This window comes from Gracilinanus agilis, unplaced genomic scaffold, assembly GCF_016433145.1.
Source record: "Gracilinanus agilis isolate LMUSP501 unplaced genomic scaffold, AgileGrace unplaced_scaffold35924, whole genome shotgun sequence".
Taxonomy (NCBI): Eukaryota; Metazoa; Chordata; class Mammalia; order Didelphimorphia; family Didelphidae; genus Gracilinanus; species Gracilinanus agilis.
Genome location: NW_025369050.1, coordinates 1 through 13,730, shown reverse-complemented (window position 1 = coordinate 13,730; position 13,730 = coordinate 1). Strand labels below are relative to the sequence as shown.

At 34.7% G+C, this 13,730-nt stretch overlaps 1 protein-coding gene across 1 annotated transcript; it reads left to right on the top strand.

Annotated features, from left to right (window-relative positions):
* The first annotated feature begins 43 nt into the window (after positions 1-43).
* On the top strand, positions 44-12,958 carry OTUD6B (OTU deubiquitinase 6B). Its single transcript, XM_044683820.1, has 5 exons — positions 44-407; positions 2,632-2,944; positions 6,465-6,526; positions 11,536-11,642; positions 12,874-12,958. Exons 1-5 carry the CDS (start codon positions 72-74, stop codon positions 12,956-12,958), a joined length of 903 nt encoding a protein of 300 aa, XP_044539755.1. The 5' UTR covers positions 44-71.
* Positions 12,959-13,730: the final 772 nt, after the last annotated feature.

Sequence of the window (13,730 nt, the reverse complement as noted above, 5' to 3'; positions counted from 1 at the left end):
ATAATGGTTTAAAGGGGAAAAAAAGTATCTGTTAAAAGAGATGGGTAAGGCTGCCGCACCTCGCGGTAGTCATGGAGTCTGTCACTGCCGAGGAGCTCCCTGAAGAGGAAGAGGAAGAAGAGCAGGAGCAGCTGTTGAAGCGGCATCGGAAGGAGAAGAAGGAGTTGCAGGCCAAAATTCAAAGCATGAAAAACGCTGTTCCCAAGAATGACAAAAAGAGGAGGAAACAATTGATTGAGGATGTTGCTAAATTGGAAGGAGAAATGGAACAGAAACACAGAGAAGAATTGGAGCATTTGAAACTGACTTCACATGCAAAGAATAAGATAGACTCTGTTGTCGTTAACATTGCATGTTTGGATATTGAGAATCAGCAACCTCGGATATCAAAAGCACAGAAGAGGCGGGTATGAATCAAATTATTTAGTATTTATTAAATGTCTACTGTCTTTAGTGAAGAAATATTGTTTCTGTTCCTCAAAGAACCTACAATTTATCTTCAGATTTAACTGTTTTGTTTCTGGGCTAGTTAAGAAATATTATTCAAGGGGATGACTAGGGAATACTTCAAGACAACATTCAAATGGGAGATTGTATGATGCAGACTTTTTTAAGTGTGCTAGGAACTCAGGTGTGAAATAGATTATTACGAGGATGCGCATGAGTTTTTATATTAAAAAGCATAGAGAACACTCAGAAGGGAAAATAGCAGGGACTGAAGTAGAAGTATGAGTGAGCATGTTTATATTTTGGGTACAGTAAGATAATTGGAAAAATAGTAAAAGATAGGTTTGGATAGTTATGGGACAGGATGTTTAGATTTATTTTTGTCATTTTTTTGACAAAATAATTTAGTGTAGATTGTTTAGTGTAGATTGTTCTCTGCACGAACAACATTAAATATGGCATATTTGTTGAGGACCATTTGTCAGAAATAGCTAAAATTTACTCATATAGACTTACATTTTTATTCCTTCATAAATTTTTCTGGGTAGATTTCTTCCAGTAGAATTCAGAGGATCCATCTGCAGAGTTGAAGATAATTGAAATGTTTAACAAATAAGTTAATAATGTCTCATATTTGTATTATGATTTTAAAGTTTTCAGAACACTTTCTCATTTATTTCATGTGAGATTCTTGCCTTTTTTTTTGAGAAATTAGTTATTATTTTTTCTTATTTTACAGATGAGGAAACAGACTTTATGGTAAATGAAGGGTCTTGTATCTTATAATTGATAGAGCTAGATTTCTGACTGAGGTCTTCTAACTTCAAAGTTCAGTTCTTTTTTTGCTAATATGTTAACTCAATGCTTAAGAAAATTCCCATTTCACTCTTACTCCCTTTTTATTTCTAAGGAGATAATTTATATTAGGGAAATACCACTGCTATTCACTTAATTGATTTGGAAGTCATACTGTTCTGTTCTGTTCTGTTCTTTTCTCTGTGGGGTTGCTGATGAGAGGCATTATTATTCTTTATCTCATCCCCTCCCTAAGTTCTAAAACCTTTTATTAGAACAACTAACAAATAGTCAGATGGTTATTTGCAATTTATTTGGTTTTTTGCAAAGTTTTGGGGCAGACCAAATAATATAGAAATCTTTAAAAATTTGAGTATTAGATATACAATGATTCTTTGATTGGACTAGATATATCAATTGGCCAAAGGAATGTCTTACACTAGAAAAATCTTTGATATATGGTCTTATGATATTGAGGCAGAATCAGGAGGCATAGATTATCCTAAGGCCATTTTGTTAAGGGTCTGGCATTCATGCCCTGGTGTGGCAGAGGGGGCTGCTCCATTCACCCTCTCCACCATGCCTGAGGACAGTGTTTACATGCCCCACCCCTCTTCATAGCAGCCCAGTGCAAGCATTTCCTCCCTCTGCTATAGGGTAATGGAGGGGGCTCACTGGCAGCTTGAAGGTACAGTTTGGGCACTGTGAGGACTCTGAAAAGAAAAAAAAAACTAACTCTTTGATTTCTTTTTAAAACTTTGTTAAACCACCTGAGTTCACTAGCTGAAATTAACTAGAGCCCTCCAACCTCTCCTCTGAATCTTCTCACATTCAAAGGCCCCTCCCAGGTGTAGGATTAGTCCTTATATAGACTAATCCCACCCCCAGAAGTGGGGGAGGGCATGGTCCCTCCCCTAGCATGGGATTGGTCCACTCAAGACCAGTCCCACACAAGGAAGTAGAGGGGAAGGACTCCTGGGATATGCTGGGAGAGGTAGTTCTCTGGCATGCACAATATTTTAAAACCCATAGCCCTCAATCTCTAAAAAGTTCACCAGTGCTGCCCTAAGGCTTGGCTCTGATACTACTTCACTCATTATAAAATAGGAACAGGTCATGAGACTATTCTTACTTTGAGATCTGTAATTGAAAGCAGTCTAAGCACCAACAGACTTAATTAACTTAGATTTTCTAAAAATGATTTGAGTTGGGCTAGATGGTCTGTAAAAGTTCCTTTCAACCACAAAATTCTAGAACTGGAGTAGAGAATTAGCCTTTTTCTATTGTTATAGTAAGTAATGAGAGGCTTATAAATTCCTCATTATGTATAATCTGTCCCTAAATAATTGAGAATTGGTCTTAACTCCTTCCCCCTCCCCCCTCACTTAGGAGAAGAAAGCTGCATTGGAGAAGGAAAGAGAAGAAAGGATAGCAGAAGCAGAAATTGAAAACTTATCTGGAGCTAGACATCTAGAAAATCAGAAACTTGCCCGCATTTTGGCAGCTAGACATTTAGAGATTAAACAGATTCCATCAGATGGCCACTGTATGTACCGAGCTATTGAAGACCAGCTAAAGGAACAGGAATGCCTCCTGACTGTAGCTACCTTAAGAAGTCAAACCGCTGAATATATGCAAAACCATGTGGAGGACTTCCTGCCATTCTTAACGAATCCTAATACAGGAGATATATATACTTCAGGTAAAAACATTTTGGTATAACTTACATTCTTTATTGGACTTTTCCTTTAATCTAAGTACTATATGAAAGGATTATATATTCTATCTCTTCCTCAAACTTAACACTGGGGAAATTATTATATCCTAAATACTATCGTGTCTAAAGATTTATTTTTTACATATAGATTAAAGTTGCTAGTAGGCATTGCACTGTCAAAATAATTTTTTAAATAGTTACCTATTATGAAGAAAAAGTATATTCATCATTTTGTGTGGGGATGAAATAGGAATAAAATCATTCATCATCTGAAAGACTTAAAGACTACTACCTATGTGTCAGGATTTCTATTGTACGCTGTAAGGGACCTAAAAAACAAGAATACAGTCTCTTCCTAAAAGCTGCTGCAAGGAATTCATGCAGGTGATTTCTGATGCAGGTGAAAAGAGGTAAATCTTAAATCTTATTACTCCAAATAGATGTTTCTTTGACTCATGAGTTTAAAGAGTGCAGACTTAATTTTAGTCCAACCAAAAGATGATTAAGAAAATAAATCTACAGATAAATCAGCATTCTAAAATCAGACATCAATGCTTGAAATTATTTGCCCTACCATTTGTATGGATTTTCTTGCATAATCAAGAATTATATATATTTACAACTTAAGAGTTTTCATGCTTTTTAATACACTGCTAGCATATTTCTATCCTCTAACCTGGGTAAAGGTAAGTGCTATATTTTTTAACTTAAACATTTGTTCATTAAGTTTTCTGATTTTCAAAATGAAAAGAGTAGTCTACAAACTGTAGGCCAATGAGCTTGCCTTTGACCTAAAATATCTTATATAGGAGGTGGCTAGTAATTATCTAAAAATGTAAGTTATCATCATTAAGAGCCAGGATGATTGTATCTGGTCAGGCTATAAAAAGTCATTAGACTCCAAGTTTATTGGAACAGAGACTGTCTTTTGCTTTTGTATCTTCAGTGCTTAGTACAGTTTCTGGCGCATTGTAGGCCCTTAAGAAATGCTGATTGACTATCTAGATTTTGCAAAGTATTTAAAAAAAATCTGTATTATCGTGGCAAATTGGGCTATGTGATCATATAGTTAGATGGAATCAGAACAAACTGAATGAATCAAAGAGTAGTTAGCTTGTAATAGTTTATGGTCATGTTGGAAGGAGGTTTCTGTTGAAATGGCCCCTAAAATGTTGAATATCTTTATTGATGTCTTCACAGATGGCATACTTTTCATATTTGCATATTTGACACAAAGCTATGAGAGATAGCTAACACACTGGATAACATTTAAGGATACAAAACCATCTTGACAGGTTAGAATATTAGGTCAAATATAAGAAGCTAACATTTCATACAACAGTATGTAATATCTTAAAGATACAAAGTTGATTTTTTTGAATCTATGTAAGATGGAGGAGGTAGATATAGATAGTATTTCCTTGGGGAAAATAAAGATCAAAAAAAAAAAAAAAGGTTTCAAGAGGAGCTTGGACTCAAAATGATTCAGTAGGCACAATGTAGCAGCCCCCTCCCATAAACAAATAAATAAACTTATTGTAATCCTAGGTTGAATTATGGAAAGATACAGTGTCCAAAATGAGGGAAATATTGCAAGAAGTAGTCTCAATATTCCTTTGACCCAGTGGGGCAGCATTTCAGCCATACTGTCAATCTAGGTAATTTTGTTGTTATCTGTGGTTACTAAAAATAGGCATTGAGGCATGATTAATAATGCTGAATCATCTAGAGGTGATAGGTTAGAATTTATCACCTTGAAGTTCTTTGAAAAATTAACAGAACTCAGAGTAAGTAGAACCATGAGAATTTACCTTTTCTAATTTCTTGTCACACCATGCCAGAAACTTCCTAACCTATGGCAAGTTCCTAACCGATGGCAAGTCACTTAATGCCCACTGCCTTGCCTTTACCACTCTTCTGTCTTGAGACTGATACTTAGTATCATTTCTAAGGCAAAAGGTAAAGGATTAAAAAACAACAACAAAATTAAAATTTTAAAATAAAATAAAAACCAGCAACAATGATAGGAATAATTCATGTTGGAGAGGCTGTAGAAAGGTAAATAACTAAGTAACACTACTGGAGGAGCTGTGAATTAGTTCCAAGCATTCTAGAAAACTTTGGAATTATGTGAGAAAAAATTATTTACCTATATTTTCTTATGGCTCTAAACAATCTGTAATCTCTGACTTCTTTTCCTCTCTTAAATTTATTGCCTCCTCCAAATTTTATGGCTTTCTTTATTCCTTTGAACATGCTTATACCTCAGAATTACATTCTTGCATCTCTTCTCTTTGCTTTCAAGGAGCTGTCTCTTGTATCTTTCCCATCCTTCATTCTCATTGAAACCTAAAAAATTAGGGCATTGTTCGGGTCCTGATCCTTTCTAATAAGATTGTAGGTTCTAGAACTGGAAGGGATCTGAGGTCATTTTGTTCAGTCCATTTTACAATGAAGAAAATTGAAGTGAGAAGTAAAAATGATTTGCCTCTAGTAGTTAATAATTAGCAACTCTAATTCAAGTGTAAGTCCTCAGACACTCCAACTTAAACCTTTGCACTATAAAACTGTGCTTCTCATTAAGATAATTATACCAAACTAGTCTTCCTTCATCCAGTATATATCCTCATTTGAACCCATTTTTCACACCATTTCCTAAAGCATCTTCCTTAAATATACTGCTCTAATTGTTTTGGTATTTTACTGGTATATCTTTAGTGTCTCCTTATTACCTATTAAATAAAGTACAAATTCATAGTCCTGGTATTTATTACCTTACAGTCTGGTTTCTAGTTTAACTACCTTTATCTGATATAACTCTTCATATATCCAACCTAAATTGAACTACTCTCTGGGGAAGCAAAGTAATGTAGGGGAACAAGCATCCTACTTCTAGAACCACACAGGACCTGGCTTCAAATTCCTCCTCTAATTCTAACTACTTGTTATAACTTGAGCAAATTTCTTTGGCCTCACTTTTTCTCACCTGTAAAATGAGAAGGTTAATGCCTCTGAGGTTTCTTCTAGCTCTAAATCAATGGTCCTATGTTCTGTTTTCTTGTCATCTAATTTTCTTGCCACTTTTCATTGCCTTTACTTAAACTTCCCTTCATCCCTCCTTTAAATCTTCCTCTATCTTCCATCTGTTGAAGTTTCACCTTTCACAAGGTACCACCTCCTCTAGGAAGTCTTCCCTGACAACTTGCCTTCAAGTGAAATCAATCTGTCTCCCTCATCAATTTTTCATAGCAGCTGTCTTGCATTTGTTTACTTACCATGTGTGATAGTTATTTGACCATGTGTCTTCCTCCTCATTAGATTGTAAGATGTTTGAGAGCAGGGTTTTTGTCATCTCTCTTGGTTTCCATTTTTGTATCTATAGTGCTTAGCATAATTCTTTGTATATAGACTCATAATAAATGTACCTTTGAATTGAATTGAATCTTTTAAGATTTAGAAAAATTATAAAGTTGCATACTCTGAACTATTTTATTTCTTTTTACAGAAGAGTTTGGAAAGTACTGTGACGATATTGTAAACACAGCTGCATGGGGAGGTCAGCTTGAGGTAAGTTTGTGATTATTCACAGTGGTTGTATATAGTGGATCCGTTAAGTGATTTAAAAATCCAGTCATTTATTTTTAGGCATGCTGTTCAAACAGTCCCAATTACACTTAAAAAATTTCACTTTTCATCAAATAAGTGATATTCCTTACTGTAACGTCCTAAAAAGGAAAGGCTAATGTTTTATGCCTTTTATTAAGGTATGTACCTTGGGGGATAATTAAATGAGGTTTCATTGTAAATAATATGGAAGATTTGTGTGCTGGCTACCATAGCATTGTATCTGCTTATGTTTTTCCATTTGTCTAGTTTTGACAGTATATTTGGTATCCTTGAGTAACAGAAGTGGTTTATTTAATTATAGGAATATCTTCCCTATTGGCCTTACTGATCATAACTGTGGGGAAAAATCATACCTTCAATCCAAAAAGTAATAAAAAAGATTTTTTGAAGGAAATAATAAATCAAATTCCAGTACAAGAGAAATTATATTACAAAAGGTTTTAAAAGCCTTAGCTGTTATAGCTCTTACGTATTTGACATAGCATATTTGAAGTAGAACAAGAGAATTTGGTCATTTTCTGGGGAAGATTTGTATAGGATTTTACCTAGAGTCGTTTGTTTTAATGTTAACTTCCAGCATCACATAAAAGTATAATTAGCTAAATGAGTAGTAATCTTAAATGTCATTTGAACTTGTCTATTTATCTTCCATATTTATTCTTGTGTTCATTGATGTGTTTGAAGATGATATAAACTTATTGGTTATTTAGTTCTTGTGAGCCACTAGAGGGAGCTGAATTCATTACTTTTGTAGACTTCTTTATCCCTATTTGTAAACTATTAATATTTCTGTAACTTTAATTCTTCTAAACTCACCAGGGTTTTTTTTTAGAATAATGAGTGCTGCAAGACTACATTAGGATTAACTGAAATGCTTGAAGTTGCCCTTAAGGTTTTGAAAATTAGACACAGGATAATAATACTTATAGCTTCAAAAGGCTTTCAGATAATCTTGCCCAAACTCCTTTTTTTTACACTTGATCTCTCTGGTCCTCCATTTCATTTAATGACTTGTCTAAGATCACACAGTTTGGAGTTGTAAAAGTGAAAATTGGGAAAAGCCATCTAGAAGTATATATATTTCTATGGACATGGGAAATGTATCAAAACTACATTTCCCGTGATCCAACTGGTTTCCGTTTCCGGGTCTTTGGGGCATGGGGAGGTCTACAGAGAGGGTTTAAAATCTCCTGGGTTAGGAGGGAGTGGTCTCTTTTGCGAGTAGGCGCTTCCAGGAAACAGGAGACAGTAATGGAGGCAGCAGTTTTGAATGCTTACAAGTGCGTGGTCTAATGATTTTATCTATCAGCATGGCTTTAATTAAAATACTAATTTATATATTTATACCAGCCTTTATCATTTTTAATACTTATAGAGTCAGACTTGACATTTAATCTCAAGCACTCTTTTTGACTCCAAATTTAGGCCTCTTTCCATTGCACTTAAGGGGATTCCTCTTTAGAGATGATATAGTCAAAGGACACATTAGTAAAGGCATTCCATCATAAGTTTTAACAATTTTTATAGTGGTTAGCCTGTTAGCAGAAATTTTTAGTTATAATAAAAGCTATTTTACTTCTTTGCATTCAGTTTCCTAACATAAGAATAATTATACTTAGCCACCTTCTGAGATTTGAAGATCAAATGATATAATTTGTGAGTAGATGCCACCTAATAAACTCCAGTGACTTCCTATTAACTTTAGGATCAAATATAAACTCCTTTCTTTGGCATTTAAAGCTCCTCACAACCTAATCTCTTCTTACTATTTATTTCAGTCTTTTAACATATACTTCCTTCCACAAACTGGAGTCTAGTCACAGTGGCCAACTTGATGGTCTTCATACACAGTGCTCCATTTCCTATTTCCTTACCTTTGAACTAGGTCTCCTTATACTTGGAATGTTCTCCCTCCTAATCTCTGTTTCATAGAACACCTGACTTTTAAGACTCAACTCAGGTATCATCTATAGTAGTGGTTCCCAAACTTTTTTGGCCTACCACCCCCTTTCCAGAAAAAAGATTACTTAGCGCCCCCTGTCACATATCACTGTCCCCTTATAGTTATTCATCACCCCCAAATGTACCTGTGGCCATCACCGCTTCCCCTGGAATGCTACAGCACCCACCAGGGGGCGGTGGTGCCCACTTTGGGAATCACTGATCTATAGGAAGCCTTTCCAGGTTACCCTGGCTTACAAGTGCTTTCCCCTTTAAAGCTACCTCATAGCTCCATGTCAGATGTACCAATTTATCTATATTTTCTCCTTTATTAGAATGTAAACTTGGTGAGGGCATGGACTGTTTTTGTTTTCTTTTATATCCATAGTACTTAGCCAGTAACATTCATCAAGTGCCTGCTGCATGTTAGGTATTATGTTAAGCTCTGTGGATACAAAGAACAGCAAAAACAGTACCTACTTGCAAGAATTTTATAGTTTAATAAGGGAGACAACATGCAAACTAGGTAAAACAAGACAGATAGATATAGGGTATATTGGGGATAATCTCAGGGAGGTCATAAGTTTAAAGAGGACTGGAAAAGGCTTCTTGCAGAAAGCAAAACTTTAGCTGAGCCCTAAAAGAAGACAGAGACGAGACAGGAGAAGGGAGAGAAGGCCAGACATGGGGCCTAGACAGTGAAAATACATAGTGTCTGGAGATGAGTTGCTTGTGCAAGAAACAGCAAGGAAGCTGATGGCACTAGACTATAAAGTACATGGAGGGGAGTAATTTGTAAGAAGTCTTGAAAGGTAAGTGGGTAGTCAGGTTATGAAGGGCTTTAAGAGCCATTTTATATTTGATCTCAAAACTAATGGAGAACATTAGAATTTATCGAATAGGGAGATGACATGTCCAGATCTGCACATAAAGAACAGTTTGGTACTGAGTGGTAGATGGACAGGAATGGCTGCAGGACACATAGTAGACACTAAATAACATCTGGCAATTATATATATTATCATATTTAATCCTCACAACAATCCCAAGAAGTAGGTGGTCTTATTATCCCCATTTTACAGATAAGGAAACTGAAACTGAGAAATTTAAGTGTCTAAGCCAGTCTCACAGCTAATAAGTTCTTAAAATAGCAGGTCTCCCTGACTCCCAAATCCATCTCTCTACCCAGCTCTAATAATACATGCTTGTTGATTGATTAATTAGTATTTTTCATCATTTCCTTTACATGATAACAAAAGGTTTACTTGAATACTTTTGATTTCAATAAATTTTTTCAATTTCAAGCACAATTCAATTTTTATTGAAATTTGAGTGTTGCCGTAGTGTGCTTATGCAAGATTAGCAATGTTGAAAAGGTATGTATATATTTCCCCTGCCTTTTTAAAAAAGTCAGCTTAGTATATATGCCCTGAAAAGTAATATTAGGCCTAGGACAGCTTTTGTTACTGAAATTACTAACCCTCTCTTCCTAAGGTTGATTGCAATTCTTACTCTTATTCTAGGGCCAAAAAATAACCTGGGCCCTGGACTGCTCCGATTCTTTGAAGAAATTCCAGGTCTAGACTTGTTCTAGTCTTTCCGAACCCTTTAAAGGAGGCATCACTAGGGCTACTAAAAATTAGGAAAAGTAAAATAAAACTAATTAAAATGCAAAAGCAAAAGTTTTAAAAATGTTGGGAGCTCTTTCAGTTTAACCCTTGCTAATTTTGCTTAAGTTAGGCAAAGGAAAATCATCTTCCTTATGGTCCATGTTAAATAATCTGCTAGCCAGAATTGAATTGACATGATGATGTGTTCTTAACCTGGGGTCTATGAACTGATTTTTAAAGAATATATATTATAATTATTTCAATGTAATTAGTTTCTTTTGTAATCCTTTGTATTTTATGCATTTGAAAACATTCTGAGAAGGATTTCATCTGATTGCCAAAGGAGTCTATGACACACAAAAAAAGTTCAGAATTTCTGCCTCTGCCTTTTTTTACCTCTGGCTATGAGTATAGCAGCCTAACCCAGGCCCAGCCCACATTGGTCTTAAATCTGGACCATTAAAGCCATGGGACCTCCCTTTCACTTGTGATTTTTTTCCCTTTAAAAGTCTTGAAATTTCATGACTCCTCTTCTGTCCCTTACTAGATTCCATTTGAGTTGGCTTTCACACAGTGAGGTGATACTTTACTGGAATAGTCTTTTATGGTTTTATATTAAAAGCAGAGGCTGACTGACCATTTGTTGGGTATGTTACAGAGGGACTTCTTTTTGTGTATGAGCTGGACCAAATGTCTGTTGAGGTTCCTTCAAACTCTTAAAAGTCTGTCATTCTGTAATATTCTAATACTTTAAACAGTTTTCACCTGTAATAACAAAGGAATCATTTTATCATAAGCTTTGTATGTCATTCCCTATTCTCAACCCCTTCTTTCCCTCAAAAAAAGAAAAAGAAAAAAATGCTTCTTCAAAGGGACAGTCTACAAAGGTAAAGCAAATATGGGCTTAAATATAGTCCAGTGAGGAATATGATTTTTCCTTCCCTTTTAAATGCATTTATTAGAGTTCTCGAAAGAGCTCACAAATGGGCCATGCCTCAGAATAAATACCCAATTGATTAACCTATTTCAATGTGAAAGAGATTTTAAAATGTTGACACAGGAAACTAGAAATATTTTTTTTTTTCATATCGAGCAGGCTACTCACAAATACCCATCATCTTTATCAGTCTTTTAAGCCCTGATTTGTCTTCTGTTTAGTTAGTAAAGTGAGTAAATCCCTTTATTTTTAGATTCTTGAAGGTAGATGTCAAATTTGGTGCATTTTCATGCTCTTGGCAATGTTTAGCAAGAATACTTTGCGTAGTTAATTTTTACCATTTGTTAATTTTTCATTTCTTTTCCTTTTCTCTTTTTAAAGCTTACTTCAGTAATGTGTGGTTAATGAATAAGCTTAGAATTTCCATTTTTCTTATTAATGCAATTTTTTCTTTATTGAAGTTAAGGGCGCTGTCTCATATTTTACAAACACCGATAGAAGTAATACAAGCAGACTCTCCTCCAATTGTAGTTGGTGAAGAATATTCAAACAAACCTTTAACACTTGTGTAAGTATCCAAATATTTTTACCTACCTTAGTTTATGTTTAGTAACACTTAAAATGTAGAATGGTAAATATTTTGTTTCTTGATAGATTAAAAGTCATAATTCGGTTGAGCAGCATTTTGACATGACTTATGTTGGAAGATGATTATGGAACCCACAGTCTGGGCCAGAATATAAATTCTTGATAATTGTTTAAATTCTTCATGATTTATTTTCATATTTGAGTAAGGAATAATGCCATTTCCAAAGAACTCAGTGCTTTAGTACTTAAGTTTTGAAATGGTAGCATGTGTGTTACCAGATTAATTATTCAGAGTTCGTTACTTCAGATGTACTTGTGTACATATTTTTAAATGATATAGTAATCTTTTTTTTTTTTTTGGTGTCTAGAGTGCTTGATTTTTTTTTTAACCGTTACCTTCCGTCTTAGAGTCAATACTGTATATTGGTTCCAAGGCAGAAGAATGGTAAGGGTAGGCAATGGGGGTCAAGTGACTTGCCCAGGGTCACACAGCTGGGAAGTGTCTGAGTCCAGATTTGAACCTAGGACCTCCCGTCTCTAGGCCTGGCTCTCAATCCACTGAGCTACCCAGCTGCCCCCTTGATTTTTTTTTTTTACCATTTATTAATATTCATTTTTAACATGGTTACATGATTCATGCTCCTACTTTCCCCTTCACCCCCCGCACTACCCCCACCCATGGCCGACACACATTTCCCCTGGTTTTAACATGTGTCATTGATCAAGACCTATTTCCAAATTGTTGTTAGTTGCATTGGTGTAGTAATCTTTTTTTTTTTTTTTGGTAAGTAGCATAGAAAATTGGATAAGTAGTTTATCTTTAGTATTAGTTTAGGAACGAGATGTTACACCTATCATTAAAGGAAAGGAATTGTTTCTGTTCCATACTTAGATAAGGAGAACTCTATTTTTTTTTATATCTAATGTTTCATTGTTTCTTTTTTTCCCCCATCCTCCTACCACATATATTTTGTATGTAAAATTACCTAACAATGGATGAATTAGTAAACTATCATACTTATTATATCTGGCACTTCTGGGTTAATTCTTAAGCAGTTTACTGAGTTATCTTAATTAAATTAAAATAATTAAATGATACCGTAGTGATCAGATTTACTTAGTTCTTGTTTTGCACATTGAAAACCATTGGTATATTTATTCTTTTTTACATATACCAAAATTTAATAATAACAATCTTTTTTTTTTTCCAGATATATGAGACATGCCTATGGCTTAGGAGAGCATTATAATTCTGTGAAACAACTGATGGACACAGCTACTGAAAATGGTAGCTAGTTCATGAAGTTGGTACAATTATATATTGGTTCTGTGCAGCATGACTGTCTGGGCATTCATATCAAGACCTAGATTGTTCCAAAGGGAATTGAATTTCTCCTTTTTTAAACTTTCATCTTTCTCCTCCTCCTTTTCCTCTTCCTTCTCTCCCAGCTGCTCTTCTTCTTCTTCCTTCTTTTTTCTTCTTCCTCTTCCTTTTTTTTTTTTTTTTTTTGCAAAGCTTCTAATGGATTTTGAACACACATCAGAAATAAACTCTAACTAGTTTCCACTTAGTGGCATTTTAAAAACTTGTTTAGATGCATCATGTGAGAGCAACATAGGCAGAGCAGGTTTAGGACAAAAACTTCAAAATATTGTTATTTATTATATCCTAAAGTAGATTTCCTCTAACCTACACTGGTATAAATTTTAAATGGTCATATTTTTAAATGTTAGTAAAAAGCTTCTAGTATCTTTCAGTGTAACTATTGAAGATATAAATACTCAGCAATTATGTGGTGATCATGAGAGTGAGTTCTGATACTCCTTTCAGATGAGATTGAATGCTTATCGCCTTGGTATTACTGATAGAATGATCTGAATTTTTTTCCACAATGTTATTTTTATAAGATTAAGGTACTGCTAAAAGCATACTTGAATAATTAAGAATTTCATAGTATTTATGCAGGTGCAAATCACTTGATTAAAAGAAGTGGATAAGGCGAAAGGCCAGGACACATAACAATTTATGCCTAAAGTATGACACTTCATTTTAAAATATATATATATA